General features: G+C 39.6%; 1 protein-coding gene across 5 annotated transcripts in view; it reads left to right on the forward strand.

The window, feature by feature from the left end:
* The window catches only part of FANCI (FA complementation group I), a 103902-nt gene that overhangs the window by 14964 nt on the left and 71982 nt on the right, over positions 1-16956 (forward strand). For 4 of the 5 annotated variants that reach the window (XM_086711559.1, XM_086711558.1, XM_086711557.1 and 1 more), the window contains exons 2-3: positions 3931-4032; positions 14628-14700. In XM_086711559.1, the coding sequence (XP_086567685.1) occupies positions 3931-4032; positions 14628-14700 (175 nt within the window). Of the gene's footprint in view, positions 1-335; positions 463-3930; positions 4033-14627; positions 14701-16956 lie in introns of those variants that run through there. The other variant, XM_086711561.1, reaches the window with a different exon arrangement.

Consider the following 16956-nt stretch of genomic DNA (forward strand, 5'->3'; position numbering starts at 1 on the left):
GGTGTTTTCTCTGGGGTGTTTCCCGCCGCGTCCCTCGGTTTCCGCGGTTCCCTCCTCCCGGCCGTGCTACTCTCTCCGCGCTCGTCTTCGATTCTTCGCTCTCCGTCAGGGTTCAGCTCCTGCGCCCGAGAAACGTAACCCCATTCCGCCTCTAGCTCAGTCACGGTCAGCATCGCCAGCTGCCTCGCTCCGGGGTTTCCGTTTGTGGTTACGTGGTGCTGTCGGGGTTTCTGTTTGTGGTTACGTGGTGCTCTCGGGGAAGCCCAGGCGCGAAACCCGGCGCGTCTCCTTCCCGGGGCCGCTAAGCTCGGCGCCTCTGGGCGAGGGGTGTGCCGGGCGCACCGGCGCTGCGCAGCCGCCCGCTAGTTACTCATCTCTGGCGGTCGGCCGAATTTAGCAAAACGCACCTGCTGGGATAGGTTGATTTCAGCATATTCCGCTTCTGGCTGCGCGTCTCTCTTGGTCAGTATGCCCTTCGTGCATTTTCTCTGCCCACCCCGGGCTCTAACCGGGGTAAGGGGGTCGGAGCAGGCGATCTGGGGGTCGGGAGCTGGGCAGACCTAGGCTTTATTTCTTTATTTCTTCCACTGCTGGCCTTTTAACCTTGGGGCGATTACTTTATCCCTCCAAATTCTAAAAGACGTTCATCTAAATTGGGGCTGATAACACCTACTGGACAGGGTTGGTATGAGGGTCAAATGAGCGGGTCTTGGGACTCGTAGGGAGTTCAGTGATTTATTCAGCAAATAATTTATCGGGAGCCTGTTATAAGGCAGGTACCGGTGTTTAAATACTGGAGGTTCACTGGTAAACAAAGCCACACATGGCCCCCTGGCCTCCTGGAGTTCATAGTCAAGGGGGAGATACAGTCCTTAAGCTAGCATTAGAAATACGACTTTTTTTTTTTAATTTACATTTCTTTTTTTTTTTTTTATTTTTATTTATTTTTGAGACAGAGCATGAGCAGGGGAGGGGCAGAGAGAGAGGGAGACACAGAATCTGAAGCAGGCTCCAGGTTCTGAGCTGTCAGCACAGAGCCCGACGTGGGGCTCGAACTCACGGATTGTGAGATCGTGACCTGAGCTGAAGTCAGACGCTTAACCGACTGAGCCACCCAGGCGCCCCTAGAAATACGACTTTAAAGGGGTGGTGATGGGGACGAAGTAGGATTCTCGCACAGAGTCATGACCCCGAGGCTTTTCTTTCCAGGAAGCAACTTTATTTCTGTTGGCACTGTGCAGTTGGGTTCCAACCCGAAGAACTGAGCCCCGAACTTCCCGTGGTGTAGTTTTTTTTTTTCTTAAATACATTTTCTATTTCTTTGTCTCCCGTACATGGTAACCCACACAAACACGTCGTCTGATTAAGTAGTCTCAGTACATAAGATCAGGAGGGATGTTGTCACTTAGGCGCATAGCCAGGTTACCTTGAAGTTTTTTGTTTTTTCTTTTCTCTCATCTTTTTTTCCTCTCCTTAGGGAAGGGACCCTAAGGAGAGAAGAGAAATTGCTCTTGCCTTCAAAGGATGTAGTAGGGGAGTGTTTAACCTAGACGGAGCTTCTGGGGAAGTGTAGATTGAGCTGAGCTCTGAAGGATTTGTAGGATTTAAAAGATTAGAGGGCAGGGGATGAAAGGAGGGGTATGTATGTGAGTTCGAGACAGAAAAACATCTATGAGGGCCTGTGGCAGGAGAACTTGGGATTTGAAGGACTGAAGGCAATTCAGTGTGGCTAGAGTATATAGGGATTAAGGGTAGAGTTAGGTGTGGGCCAGACCCTGCAGGACTTTTTTTTATCCTGACTTCAGGATATGGGACTGATAGGAGAGAAGATGGCTGAAGAGTTTTAAGGTGAGGATGGAGATGGAGTTTCAGCTGCATTAACAAAAAGATTACTTTAATTGCTGTGTGGGGGACAAGTTAGGAAGCTTTTGTCGTAGTTCAGGTGAGAGGTGGTGGTGACTTTGGAGTGATGTGGGAGTAGTGGATCTCAGAAGTAGACAGATTTGAGAGCTGATTAGGGGTTCACATTGACAGGACTTGGTAGTGGATGCGGAGGAGGACGGTGGAATTGTTAAGAATGTTGTCCAGGCTTCTGGTTTCAGTCTGAGTGGATGGTGGTACAACTTACGGGGATGGGAAACATAAGAGGAAATACAGGAGGAGCAGCAGGTGGTCTTTCCACCACTCTGCATTTCCCCCTATCCATAATACTCTTATAGCTGCTCACTAAATCCTACTTCCTAATGTCCCTGCCTTTCACCTTTTTCCTTTACACTTCCCAGGATCACCACCCGAATATAGGCCTTTGTCTCTATCATTAAAATAGGCCTCAATAACTTCTTAGTCTCTGCTCCTTATCCTTACTCTCTCCGTGCTTTATTTTTTTAATGTTTATTTATTATTTTTTAAATTTAATTTATTGTCAGATTGGCTAACATACAGTGTGTAAAGCGTGCTCTTAGTTTTTGGGGTAGATTCCCATGATTCATCGTTTACATACAACACCCAGTGCTCGTCCCAACAAGTGCCCTCCTCAATGCCCATCACCCATTTTCCTCTTTCCTCCACCTCTCATCCAACCTCAGTTTGTTCTCTGTATTTGAGAGTCTCTTATTTATTATTTTTGAGAGTGCGCATGCGCACACACGGAGGGAGAGAGAGAGACAGACAGACACAGAATTTGAAGCAGGCTCCAGACTCTGAGCTGTCCGCACAGAGCCTGACGCAGGGTTGAATCCTTGAACTAACTGTGAGATCATGACCTGAGCCGAAGTCAGGATGCTTAACTGACTGAGCCACCCAGCGCCCCCTCTCTCTCCCTACTTTAATCTACATGCTTGATACCAGATTGTTTCCTCAAAACCTTTTCCTGTCTTAAACCGGCAGAATCTGAATCAGGCAGATTCTCTTTTGCTCCAGAAGTTTTGATTGCTGTCTATTATTTACAGAATAAAAGCTAAATCCCTTAAACCTGGCATTTAAGATCTTGTACAGTTTATTCCCAGTCTGTCTTTCTAGCCATCCTATTCACTGTTCCTCTACTTCAACTCTGTACCTCAGGCAGTTTACTCATTTTCCCCAAATAAGTTTTTCAAATTCTCCTATAAAAGCCTTTCTTCATGTCATTCTTCTTCCCAGTAGTGTATAGAGTATACCATCTGGTTATCTTGACTACCTAATTTAATCTCTTGAGTTCCAGTTCAAGCTTTCCTCTGCTGGGATGCCTTCCTGACGTTTGAGCACACATTTATTTCGTTAGTCTTGTTAACTTCTTTTTTTTTTTTTTAATTTTTTAAAGTGTTTTTATTTTTGACAGAGAGAGAGAGACAGAGAGAGAGAGGGAGACACAGAATTCGAAGCAGGCTCCAGGCTCCGAGCTGTCAGCATAGAGCCCGATGCGGGGCTCAAACTCACGGACTGTGAGACCATGACCTGAGCCAAAGTTGGACGCTCAACCGACTGAGCCACCCAGGCACCCCAGTCTTGTTAAACTTCTTACTAATTTTCATACCATTTCATTGGCACTTTGCCTTTATAATGTTTTTGGTTTATTCATTTGTGAAATATTATTATATGCTTGTAATAATATTCTTGTGTGTATATTTATAATTTATCACACTATTAAGTGCTAGCTTTGTTCTAGGCAGTGTGCTGGGTAGATGCTAAAAAAATTAAAATGGGCAAAAATTCTGAAACCACTTGATTAGAATACAAGTTTCTAATACAGAAATTCCAGGGAATTTTCCAAATTATTTTGGTTTGGATGAAAATCACCTACTCATACTGGTTAGTAGCCCTTAACCTATGGAGTACCTGCTGTGTACACTCCTGATAATGTATAAAGTACTCAGTTAACAGGGAGGGAAGGAAAACAGTCAAGCTTGTTTCCTTGTGGAAGTTTCATCCAGCTCTGACACTTTTCCCTTACAGTTCCCTGATAGAGCAACAATGGACCAGAAAATATTATCTCTAGCAGGAGAAAAAACAGCAGACAAACTGCAGGAATTGCTTCAGGCTGTGAAAGAAGATGATGTAAGTATTAAGCATGTTCTGCTATAAAGCAAATGTCAAGCATGATGACAAATTCAAAGAACATGTTAGAAAAATTACTCTGCCACTTTACCTCCTACTCACCTTAGGAAACAAGGGTTTTTTGATAAATGTTATAAAATGGGGAGAGGAAGAAAATAGACAATCGAAGGGCATTTGTATACAACTATATAGCATTTAAGTATTTATGCAATTATATATAAATATATACACACACATACAACACATATGTACATACATACAAATTAGGGTACTTTTAAGGTTATTAGAACAATCCTCCTTGAAGGTAATGTCCTGATTATAGTTTTTGATGTGACATTTTGCCTACTGATGCTTCTTTATTAATATTTTCCCCTAAAAAAGATAAATTCATAAGCAGTACAATATTTTGAAATTCTTTTTTTTTTTTTTTAATTTTCTAACATTTATTCATTTTTGAGAGTGAGAGAGACAGAGTACGAGCGGGGGAGGGGCAGAGAGAGAGGGAGACACAGAATCCAAAGCAGGCTCCAGGTTCTGAGCTGTCAGCACAGGGCCCAATGCGGGGCTTGAATTCATGGACTGCGAGATCATGACCTGAGCTGAAGTCGGATGTTTAACCGACTGAGCCACCCAGGCGCTCCAAATATTTTGAGATTCTTATGTGAATCTTCTTACTCTCCTGATACACTTCTCCTTTTTGCATAATATGTGTTCTTAGCTTATTCATATTTGTGTATGGAAAGGAATCCCTCCTTAACATTAACCTTAAATATTAAGTATATATGTCTAAACGAGTTAAGACTTTGCATATTATGTTTTTAAAGGAATTTTTGCATGCCTGTGTTGTGGTACATTGTAATTTCTATTAAAATGTGACACTAATTGGGAATTGAGGTAGGGGTGGGCTCTGTTTTATTTTTTTTAATTAACAAAAGCAGGACTGCTTTTGTAGCAGTTTTTTGAGACAAGCCATTACATGAGTTGCAGCTTGAGTTATTCTATAGACATTAAGATTTGGTTAAAACCAACTTTTAATTAGTTTATTGATTTAGAACTTACGTTTTATATGCTTTTGAACTTGAAGAGGCCTTAACCTTAACCATAATAAGCAAAAATAAGAACTAGAACAAAATTCATGATATAAATAGATGCTGTGAATTACTTCTCTGATTCTTGCTTATCCCTAGAAAAGATCTCTATCTCTTGGCTTTTGTAAAGATGAAATGAGTTAATGCATGTAAACCATCTAGTAGACACTGAATAATTTTTTTTTTTAATGTTTATTTATGAGAGAGAAGGAGAGACACAGTGTGTGAGCGGGGCAGGGGCAGAGAGAGGGAGACACAGAATCCGAAATAGGCTCCAGGCTCCGAGCTGTCAGCACAGAGCCCGATGCGGGGCTCGAACTCATGAACCATGAGATCATAACCTGAGCTGAAGTCGGACGCTCAACCGACTGAGGCACCCCGTGCTGAATAATTGTTAGCAAAATTCCTTCACTGACACGGACACAGTCTTCTGAACATTTCTCTTTTGTTAACATTTTCCTTAAAAGTTTAATACCTCAAACTGGACAAAATTTCTCTTATTTTCCCATTAATGCAGAATCACCTTTTTGGCCATAATATCGTACTGTTGTCTCATTGCTTTTACAAGCAACTAAAATCCCAACTCATTTTTGCGGATGTTGGTATTAGGCTAATTTTCTTCATCTCTGAATTTTTGTAGTTAGTTTTTAGAACCCACATATAAAATTATATACTTATATCTTAATTATCTTTTAAAATTAATTGCATTTTGCTCTATCAAGATCTTCTTGTATCTTGAATCTGTTGACCGGTGTAGTAGTCATCTTTTTATATCCTCTACAAATTTATTAAGTATTCCAGCAATATATACATTCAGTTTATTTAATGTCCATAGAAGATATGCTTAGAGTAAAAAATTACAAAACACATAAAGAAGTCCATGACAAGAGGGGCACCTGGGTGGCTCAGTTGGTTAAGTGTCTGACTCTCAGTTTTGGCTCAGGTCATGATCTCATGATTTTGTGAGTTTGAGTCCTTCATCAGGCTCTGTGCTGACAGTATGGTGCCTGCTTGGGATTTTCTCCCTATTCCTCTCTCTCTGCCCCTCCACCGCTCGTGCTATCTTTGTCTCTCTCAAAAAAAAAAAAAAAAAAAAAAAAGTCCATGACAAGAAAGACTGACATATCCAGCAATGGGAAAATTCACATTGAAGGATTTAGAGAATATAGGGGAATCTAAAAGGTACTCTAGAGTACACAAATATTCGGGGTGCCTAGGTGGCATTCAACTCTTGATTTTAGCTCAGGTCATGATCCCCCAGGGTCATGGGATTGAGCCCCATGTCATGGGCTCACACTCAGTGCAGAACCTGTTTAAGATTTCTCTCTCTCCCTGCCCCCCCCTCCACTCACACATTCTCTCTAAAATAAAAAATATATAAATTTCATGTAAATATTTAATATGATTTTTAATATACTCAAATATGTAAATGAAGAAATAGAATCCATAAAATAAGAAGGGATAGATTTGGAAAACAGAAAACTTCTAGAAATGGATACCTTGACAGTTAGCAGTGGACTAAACACTGCTAAAGAGGAAATTAGTGAAGTGGATTACAGACCTGGGGATACCTCAACAAAGCAAAGATTGTAAAGAGATGGAAAATACGAATAGTATTTAAAATATGTGGAGAATACTTTAATAAAAGAATATATCTTTGGGGCCGGCTGACTTAGTTGGTGGAGCCTGTGACTTGATCTCAGGGTTGTGAGTTTAAGCTCCACATATGGTGTAGAGATTGCTTAAAAAAAAAAAAGAAAAAAAAATTTTTTTTTTTTTTTTTTTAAGCGAGAGGGTGCAGGTGAGTGAGGGGCAAAGAGAGAACAAATCCCACAAGGGGCAGAGAGAAAGAAGTGGGGCTTACCTGTGGCTTATGTTTTACTTGAAGCAGGGCTTGAGCTCACCTGATGTGGAACTCAAACTCATGAACTGTGAGATAATCACCTCAGCCAAAGTCAGATGCTTAATGACTGAGCCACCAGGCACCCAAAAAATAAAATATTATTACAATTTTTTTTTAAGTTTATTATTTTGAGAGCATGTGAGCAGGGGAGGGACAGAGACAGAAGGGAGGGAGAGAATCCCAAGCAGGCTCTGCACAGCCTGACATAGGTTCTGAACTGCGAGATCGTGACCTGAGCTGAAATCAAATCAAGAGTCAGACGTTTAACTGACTGAGGCACGTAGGCCTCCCTACCCCCTGTCCAAAACCAAAATCTTAAAGAAAAAAAAAAAAAAGTATATATATATATATATATATATATATATATATATATATATATATATATCTTTTTAAATTATTTTTTTTTTCAACGTTTATTTATTTTTGGGACAGAGAGAGACAGAGCATGAACGGGGGAGGGGCAGAGAGAGAGGGAGACACAGAATCGGAAACAGGCTCCAGGCTCTGAGCCATCAGCCCAGAGCCTGACGCGGGGCTCGAACTCACGGACCGCGAGATCGTGACCTGGCTGAAGTCGGACGCTTAACCGACTGCGCCACCCAGGCGCCCCTATATGTATCTTTTTAAACGTGTAGATTTGTGTCATGTACTAAAGCACAAAGAAAACATTGATAGGTCTCATAAGGTAGAAATATATAAACCACCCTCTTTGGTCACAATTCAGTAAAACTAGAAATCAGAAATGAAATAAATACAAACGGATTTTCTACTGGGAAATAAAATACCTTTTAAACAATTTTTGGGTAAAAAGGGATATGACAACAGAAATTATAGGATTTCTAAAAAAATAATGAAAATACTACATATCAGAATCCACGGAATACTTTTAAAAATCACCTAAGTCAATTAAAAGGAAATAAATTATCAAAAAGCAGTAAACAAGAGCACAAAGAAAGTACTAAAATAAAAATGGAAACTAATCAAGTAGATCAAATTATTTCTACATCAAAATCCTGATTCCTTGAAAAATTAGACAAAACCATTGACTAATCAAGAAAACAATGTGGTAAACCCAAATGTACAAAATAAGAAATGAGAAGGGGGAAATAACTATTAATAAAGAGAGAATGTCAAAAAATAGTAAGCGACTACTTCATACATATCTATGCAAATAAATTTGAAAATCTAGAGGAAATGGATAATTAAGAATATACAGTTTAATAAAATTGACCCAATTTGAGATGGAAAGCTTAACTGGAGCCAATTTCCATAGAAGGAAGAGTTAATCAAGCAGTTAAGTCACACAAAAATACCAGGCCCAGATAATTTCACAGGGGACTTCTACCAAACATAGAAATCGGAAGTTAGAGATAGTCTCAGTGCTACATAATTTGTTTGATAGCATATATAATACATAAGGATATGTACTACATAAGGAAAACTTGTAGATGCTTTTATAAAGCGTAACACTGAACCCTAAATTTGATAAAGATAGCATATTTTCACTTACGAATATTGATGCAAAAACCTTAAATTAAATACTAGAGGACAGAGTCTAATACCAGATTTAAAAAAAAAATACACCATGACCAAATGGAGTTTATACCAAGAATACAAGGTTGGTTCAGTAATAGAAAGTATATTACCACAAAGACCATGTGATTATCTTCAGAAATTAGAGACAGCCTTTGAGAAAATCCAGCACTCATTCCTAGTAAAAACTCTTGAGAAAATAGGAGTGGGTGGCTTTTTCCTTAATAAGATAAAATACATGTATAGATCTGAAAGTCAGCATCCTGTTTTTCTTTTTTTTCTTTTTAAGTTTTTATTTAAATTTCAGTTAGTTAACATACAGTGCAATATTGGTTTCTGGAGAATTCAAGTTAGCATCTTAATGGGAAACCCTGGAGGCATTTATGCTAAGATCAGGCACCAGGCTGTATGCCTACTCTCTCCATCACTATTTAACATTGTTCTGGTCTGTTAGCCAATGCAATTAGTCTAGAGAAAACAATGAAAGGCATAAAAATAGAAAAAAGATGTAAAACCATGTGTCTTTGCAGATACCGTAAAAGTACCCCTGGAAAATCCTGAAGAATCCATGATCAAACCATCTACAACAAGAGGGCAGCTAGGTAGCAGAATATAAAATTGTGTAAAAATCAATAGCATTTTTTTTAAGTTTATTTATTTTGAGAGAGAAAGTGCAAGTAGAGGAGGGGCAGAGAGAGAGAATCCCAAGCAGGCTCTGCACTGTCATGTGGAGCTCAGTGCAGGGCTCAAATCCATGAACCCTGAGATCATGACCTGAACCAAAGTCGGACACTTAACTGATAAAATCATCCAGGCATCTCTCAATAGCGTTTCATACACATAAAAACAAAGCTCATATAGAAAAATAAGAATAGCTAGGAAAACACTGAAATGGAAGCTATCTGAGGAAGGACTAGCCCTACTGGACAGTGAACATACCAAAAACCCTCTGTAATGAAGAATGTGATATTGGTGCATGAGAGGAAAACAGATAATGGAATAACAAAGTCTCAAAATAGACCCAACACATAAAATCTAGTCTATTATAAGGTGGTATCCCAAATAATTGGGGCAAAGATCCTATGTAATAAATAGTGTTGGGACAACTAGTTAGCCATTTAGAAAAAATAGATAAAATTAGATGTATTCTGCATACACTGTTCAAGAATAAGGTCCACAGTCAGAGGTCTAAATGTAAAAACCAAACCTAAATATTAGAAGAAAACGTGGATGAATTCCTCTTTTGAACTGTAGTGCAGAGAAAGCTTTTCTAGGATTCAAAATCTGGATACCTTACAAGGTTGATAAATTTACCTACATATGTATAAAATTTACATGACCAAAAATACCATACACCATCAAAACACAAATGACAAATTGGGAGAAGATATTTGCAGTTTTCACAGACAAAGGGTTAATATTCCTAATTCATAAATAACTTACAATAATTGAAGGAGGAGAAAATCCTATTAAAAAGAGCAAAAGGAGTATAGAGGATAATCACAGTGACATAAAAATGACCATAACATAAGAAAGGATGCTCGACCTCACTCATAAGAGAAAATTCAAGTAAAACCATTACTACCTGTCAGTAGGAAAAATTGAACAGCTTGTCTGTACACTCTTGCCGAGACCAGGGAAGCAGTCACTCATACGTTGCTGGTAGGAATGCAAACGCAGTGAGACCAGGATTAGAATCTGGTTAGAGGGATAGATAACAAATAAACCCTGAACTTTTTTTTTAAGATTTTATTTTTTAGTAATCTCTTTACCCAATGTGGGGGCTTGAACTCACAATCCCGAGATCAAGGTTCACATGCTATAGCAACGGAGCCAGCCAGCCAGGTGCACCCCCCCCTAAAGATTTTATTTTTAAGTAATCTCTACATCTAACACGGGGCTCACATTCACAACTCTGAGATCAAAAGTCGCACATTCCATTGACTGAGCCAGCAGGGCTCCCCAATCCTGAAATTTTAAAATAGAATTACTTATTGTAGTGGCACAGGCAAAGCAATTCTGAAATGATTTTAGATAGATTACAGAGTTCAGCAAATGAGTAAATGTGTTGATGTTGGCATTTTTACTGTTAGAAAGGACGTACAAATCTAGGATATAGGAAGGCAAGAAAGAATGCTGTGGGGATAGATTAGAAATGGAAGTATTGATACGAATTTATGGTTCTCATGTATATGTGTGTATATGCATATCTGCATGCACATATATATTTGTATGTATTTGCATATACACGTGTATTTTTTTTTCTTTAGCTCTGTTCACTGGAAGAACTAAGAAGCAGTTAAGATGCCACGGTAGTAACAAGTACACCCATGACCTAGATCTTTGGTCTCTTAATAATCAATAATCATTCCCCACTGAAAGGAACCAGGGCTTTTCAGAGAAAGGGCGAATTTCAAGGGTGGGCATGATGGATACAAGATGAGCTGGGAACATCTTATAAACCAGAAAGTAAAGAAGTGCCCAGAAAAAATGATGAGGGCATGTCACAAAGACATAGGAACCAGCTTAAAGGGGCTTCCATCACCCAAATCTGGGACCATTAGAACATCAAAATAATTAAGTTCAATTACGAATTATAAACTATTGAAAAATAAATTTGTGAGTCCATACTGATAATAAAAAAATAAATGGAGAGAAGGAAGGTCTTGCCTCTGTGCTAGAGTTAGAAAATCACCATTTTGCAGCTATCATGATGAAGATTGGATCAGGCAAGAAACATCAGTGGGTGCTAAATCCAGGGAGTTTTTTTTTTTTTTTTTAGTTTTTATTTTAAGCTACTTTTAGACTTACAGAAAAGTTGTAAAAATAATACAGAGAATTTCTGGGTATCTTCCTCAGCATCTTACATAACCTTAGTCACAATTTTAAGAATTAAGAAATTAACATTGGTACAATACCATTAGCAAACCTGTTTCTCCCCTGATGTTGTTTCTCGCCCCCCAGAATCCTGCTCATCATACAACATGCACTTGTTATTTTTCCCTGACTTTCTGCAGTTTGCAACAGTTCCTCGGTCTGTCCTTGTTTCTCATGATCTTGATAACCCTGAAGAGTATTGATCGGTTATTTTGCTGAATGTTCCTCAATTGGTGCCTGTCTGATGTGTCCCGTGGTTAGCCTGAGGTCATTCATCCCTGATAAAAGGAGCCCAGAAATGGTGCTGTACCTTTTTCAGTGTATTGTATCCCTGGGCTCCTGATGTCTGTGTCATTCTGGTGATACTGACTTTGATAACCTGGTAATGGTGGTTGTTGCTGGGCTTTTCCATTATACTAGGGGAAAATTAGATGAGCAGGATAGGTGCATGGTCAAAGTGTCTGTCTACAAACTGCTCACTGGTTGCAACAGGAGGGAGGAAAGTAATTACAAAGTGGGAAAATTAAGCAACGCCCTTGACTGAATGACCAGAATTAATATTACCAGTGAGGGATAGATGGGCATCACATGCCTCCAGGTGTGATACTATGGGAAGGATGCTGTATCACCTGTGTTGAGACTGGGAATGCATAGACTCTGTAATCGTGAGAAAATATCAGGCATTGCAAAGTGAGGACTGTTCTATGAAAAAAAAAGTTTGTTTTTGGACTGTGCCATTAATTTGGTGGTTCCAGCCTCCCAATTAAAAGAACAACTTTCATGTTTTCTGAAAAAACAAGGACATGTAATCTTAGTTGACTTTTGTGTTTTGAAATGCAGTAAAAAGCATAAAGTCAAAAAGGAAGATGAAAGATCTAAATGGAGGAAGGAGGAGAGCTGAGGGCAGAGGGAGTAGAGAACTGTATTTGAGTACCTGTTGTACATTGGGCTCTGTGCAAAGTCCTCTACTTGTCATCTAATTTATTCCTCCTAACAGTCCTTGGAGGTGGGGAGATGGACCCACATAACAGTGAAATAATTTGGCTGAGGTTATGAAATTAGTAAGTGTCATGACCGGGATTCATCTTTTGATTCTGGATCCAGTTTTTTTTTCTCCCATGCCATACTGCCTTCTAATGAAACATTGGTTTCAAGATGAGTTTGGGTTTCTTAGCCTTACCGCTTTTTGCGTTTTGGACTGTGTAACTCTTTGCTGACTGGTGCTGTCCTTTGTCTTGTAGGGTGTTTATCAGCATCCGCGGTCTTAATCCATTAGATGATTATAGCACACTTCCAGTTATGACAACTAAAAATGTCTCCAGGCATTGCCCGGTGTACTCTGGGTTTGGAGGGAGGGAGAAAATCAGACAAAAGGGTTGACAAATTCCCCTTTGAGCGTTATATTAAGGGATGAGCATTCTGTTGAGAGGTTTCAGGCAGAGCAGTCAGGTACTTCCTTATGTATTTAAGAAGGGAGAAATGGACTCGAGTCCAAAAGATCAGGCCCGTGTAGTTGTGGAAGAGAACAAATTCACTGTTAAATTAGTCTGCTTCTGTGACACTCCTTTCTATGGATATTGTTAGCCTCACTTTCTCAGTCTTTGTGGGCTGCTGCTTCTCTTCTTAATCCTTGAATGTTGGTGTTTTTCCTCTCTTTACATCTCTCCCTGAATGATCTCTTACATTTCCATTGAGTTCTTTCTTCACTGAGCTCCGTTTTGGCATGTCCAGTTGTCTACTTGGCATTTCCAGTTGGATATCTTAGTAGTAGTTCTGAATCCCACATCAGATTTGCTAAATCAGAAACTGTAGCCCAGTGATTTGTTTTAACAAACCCTCTGGGTGATTCAAATGCTCACTGAATCCTAGATTTTCAGCATGTCAACGGCTAGTGCCACATTTACACATTTAGTTGCTTTGGCCAGAAGCTTTGCTTTCTTTTCCTTTATCATCACACCCTTTTCACTTCTAAACTGAGGAAGTCTGTCTTAGTCCATTCAGGCTGCTATAACAAAATACAGCAGGCTTATAAATGAGGAATGTTTGTTTCTCCTAGTTCTGGAGGCTGGAAGTCTGAGATGAGAATGCCAGTAGAAGGCCGTCTTCTGGGTTGCAGACTTCACGTTGTATCCTCACATGGTGGAAGGGCTAGGGAACTCTGTGGGATCTCTTATAAGTGGACTAATCCCATTCACGAGAGTTCTACCTTCATCACCTAATTACCTCCCAAAGGTCCCATTCCAAATACTGTCACATCAGGCATGTGGATTTTATGGGGACATAAACATTCAGACCACAGCATATCCTTTTGATTTGACCTCTCAAATGTATCTTCGGTCTGTTTTTCTTCATCTCCTTTACTAGTTTGCCAGGCCTGCCATTTACAAAGTACTACAAATTGAGTAGCCTAAACAACAAAAATTTATTTTTACAGTTTTGGAGACTCTAAGTCCAAGATCAAGGTGCTAGTGATGTTGGTTTCTTTGAGGCTGTGAGAATCTCACCTAGCTTCTGTCAATTTGCTGATAATCTTTGTCGTTTTTTAGCTTGTATCTCTGCTTGATCTTTAGCTTGATCTCTGCTTCCATTTTCACGTGGCACACTCACTTTTTATGTGTCTCTGTGTCCAAGATTCCCCTTCTTAGGAGGATGTTTGTTGTATTAACGCCAGTCTTAATGCCTGCAACTCATTACATTTACAACAACCCTAGTTTCAAATAAGGTCACATTCTGAGGTCCTACGGTTTGGAACTCCAACATGAATTTGAGGAGGGACACTGTTCAACCGGTAACATCTTCCCTGCTGTTTGGTCTAGGCCACTATCATCTCTCACTTGAACTCTAGAACAGTCTTCTAACCTATCATTTCACTCATAAACCCCCCACCATTCTCTACATAAGGGGCAAGACTGATTAAAAAAAAAAAAAGGTACCGTGTCACTCTCTTTTCTCTTTAGTAACTTCTACTGTACTTAGACAATTGTAGAATGAATATATGAACAAATTTCAGTCTTGACAGCTGTGCATCATGTTAAGATCTACTCTGCTCTATCTTAATAAATGTTATTCGTGATACCCAAAGTCTCTGAAGGATATGAACTTGACAGATAAATGTGCTTCATATTGGGAATTTAGGTCACTGGGTAGAGAAATTGTTGCCAGAGGTTTGTAGCTTTTTCTCTCTTTGATTACAGTTGGCTAATCTCCTTCAGAATCAGGCAGTGAAAGGAAAAGCTGCTGGAGCGCTCCTGCGAGCTATCTTCAAAGGTAATAAAAACTAATGCTCTTCTATCTCCGAGTACATTGGTAGATTTGTTTACTTATGGCCCATATTGATGCTTTTCTTACTGTTTAAAGCACCACTGAGACTTTGGGAATTTTACAAAATCAACTAAAGCTGCAGTCTCTCAGGGCGCCTGGGTGGCTCAGTTGGTTAAGCGTCCGACTTTTGATCTTGGCTCAAGTCATGATCCCACAGTCAGTGGGATCAAGCCCCACGCTGGGCTCTGTGCTGACAGCAAGGAGCCTGCCTGGGATTCTCTCTCTGCCCCTGCCCCACTTGTGAAAATGGACATCCTTATATTGTTCCTGATCTCAGGGTGAAATCTTTCAATTTTTTTTTATCATTGAGTGTGAAGTTAGTTGTGGGTTTTCCATAGATACCCTTTATTAGGTTAAGGAAGTACCCATCTTTTCCTAGTTTGTTGAATGTTCTTCTCATGAAAGGGTATTGGATTTTTCAGATGCTTTTTTGTCTACTGAGATGATATATGTGATTTTTATTCTGTGCTGTTCTATTTATATGGTATATTACATTGATTATTATACATTGAGCCAATCTTGTATTCTTGGTAAATCCTGCCTGGTTATAGCTTATGATCCTTTTTATATGTTGCTGGATTCATTTTGCTGAATGTTGAGCATGTTTGTGTTGGTAGTCACAGGGATATTGATCTGTTTTTTTTTTTAATGTTTGTTTATTTTTAATGTTTATTTTAATGTTTGTTTATTTATTTATTTACTTATTTTGAGAGGCAGCACACGAGCTGGGGAAGGGGTAGAGAGAGAGGCACAGAATCTGAAGCAGGCTCCAGGCTTCGAGCCCTCAGCACAGAGCTGGATGCGGGGGCCTGAACCCACCAGCCGTGACATGACCTGAGCAGAAGTCTGAAGCCAACCAACAGAGCCATCCAGGCACCCCGATCTGTTTTTTTTTTTTTTAAACTTTTCTTAATGTTTATTTACTTTTGACAGAGAGACAGACAGTCAGACAGACAGACAGAGCATGAGAGGGGGAGGGGCAGAATCCGAAGCAGGCTCCAGGCTCTGAGCTGTCAGCACAGAGCCCATTGTGGGGCTCGAACTCACAAACCATGAGATCATGCCCTGAGCCGAAGTCGGTTGCTCAACCGAGTGAGCCACCCAGGTGCCCCTGATCTGTTTTTTAATGATGTCTTTGGTTTTGGAATCCTGGCTTTATAGAAAGAGTTGGGAAATGTTCCCTCGTCTTCTGCATTTTGGAAGAATTTCCAAAATATTGGAGTTAATTCTTTAAACATTTGGTGAATTCACCAGTGAAGCCATCCAGTTCTGGGCTTTTCTTTGTGGGAAGTGTTTTGGCTGCTAATTCAATCCCATTATAGGTCTGTTGAGATTTTCTATATTTCATTGAATTAATTTTGCTGGTTTGTGTCTGTCTAGCAATTTATCCATTTCATCTAAGTTCTCTAATTTTATAGTATTTCTTTATAATCCTTTTTGTTTCTGTAAGATCGGTAGTAACACTCCTCTTTCATTGCTGATTTAATAACTTGAACCTTCTCCTTTTTCCCTTGGTCACTCAAGATTTTTCCATTTTTTTTTTATCTTTTCAAAGAAAAAGATAATGGTTTCCTTGATTTTTCTGTATTCCTCTATGCCTTATTTCATTTAGGTCTGATTTTACTCTTATATTCTTTTCACTTGCTTTAGGTTTAGTTTGCTCTTTTTATAGTTTCTAATGGTGGAAGATTAGGTTATTGATTTATCTTTTTTGTTCTTTTTTTTTTTTTTAAATTTAAAAAAAAAATTTTTTTTTTTTCAACGTTTATTTATTTTTGGGACAGAGAGAGACAGAGCATGAACGGGGGAGGGGCAGAGAGAGAGGGAGACACAGAATCGGAAACAGGCTCCAGGCTCTGAGCTATCAGCCCAGAGCCCGACGCGGGGCTCGAACTCCCGGACCGCGAGATCGTGACCTGGCTGAAGTCGGACGCTTAACCGACTGCACCACCCAGGTGCCCCATGTTGTTGTTCTTTTTTTAATAAAGGCATTTACAAGTATAGATTTTCCTCTAAGCACTGCTTTAGCTGCTTTCCATAACTTTTGCAATGCTGTGTTTTTGCTTTCTTTCATCTCAAGGTACTTTCTAACTTCTTGTGTTTCTTCATTTGACACATTGGTATTTATGACTGTGTTAATTTTCATATATGTGTGAATTGCTTAGATTTCCTTCTGTTAATTGATTTCTAGTTTCATTCCAC

Source organism: Puma concolor, chromosome B3 (genome assembly GCF_028749965.1).
Source record: "Puma concolor isolate L17-30 chromosome B3, mPumCon1.1.hap2, whole genome shotgun sequence".
NCBI lineage: Eukaryota > Metazoa > Chordata > Mammalia > Carnivora > Felidae > Puma > Puma concolor.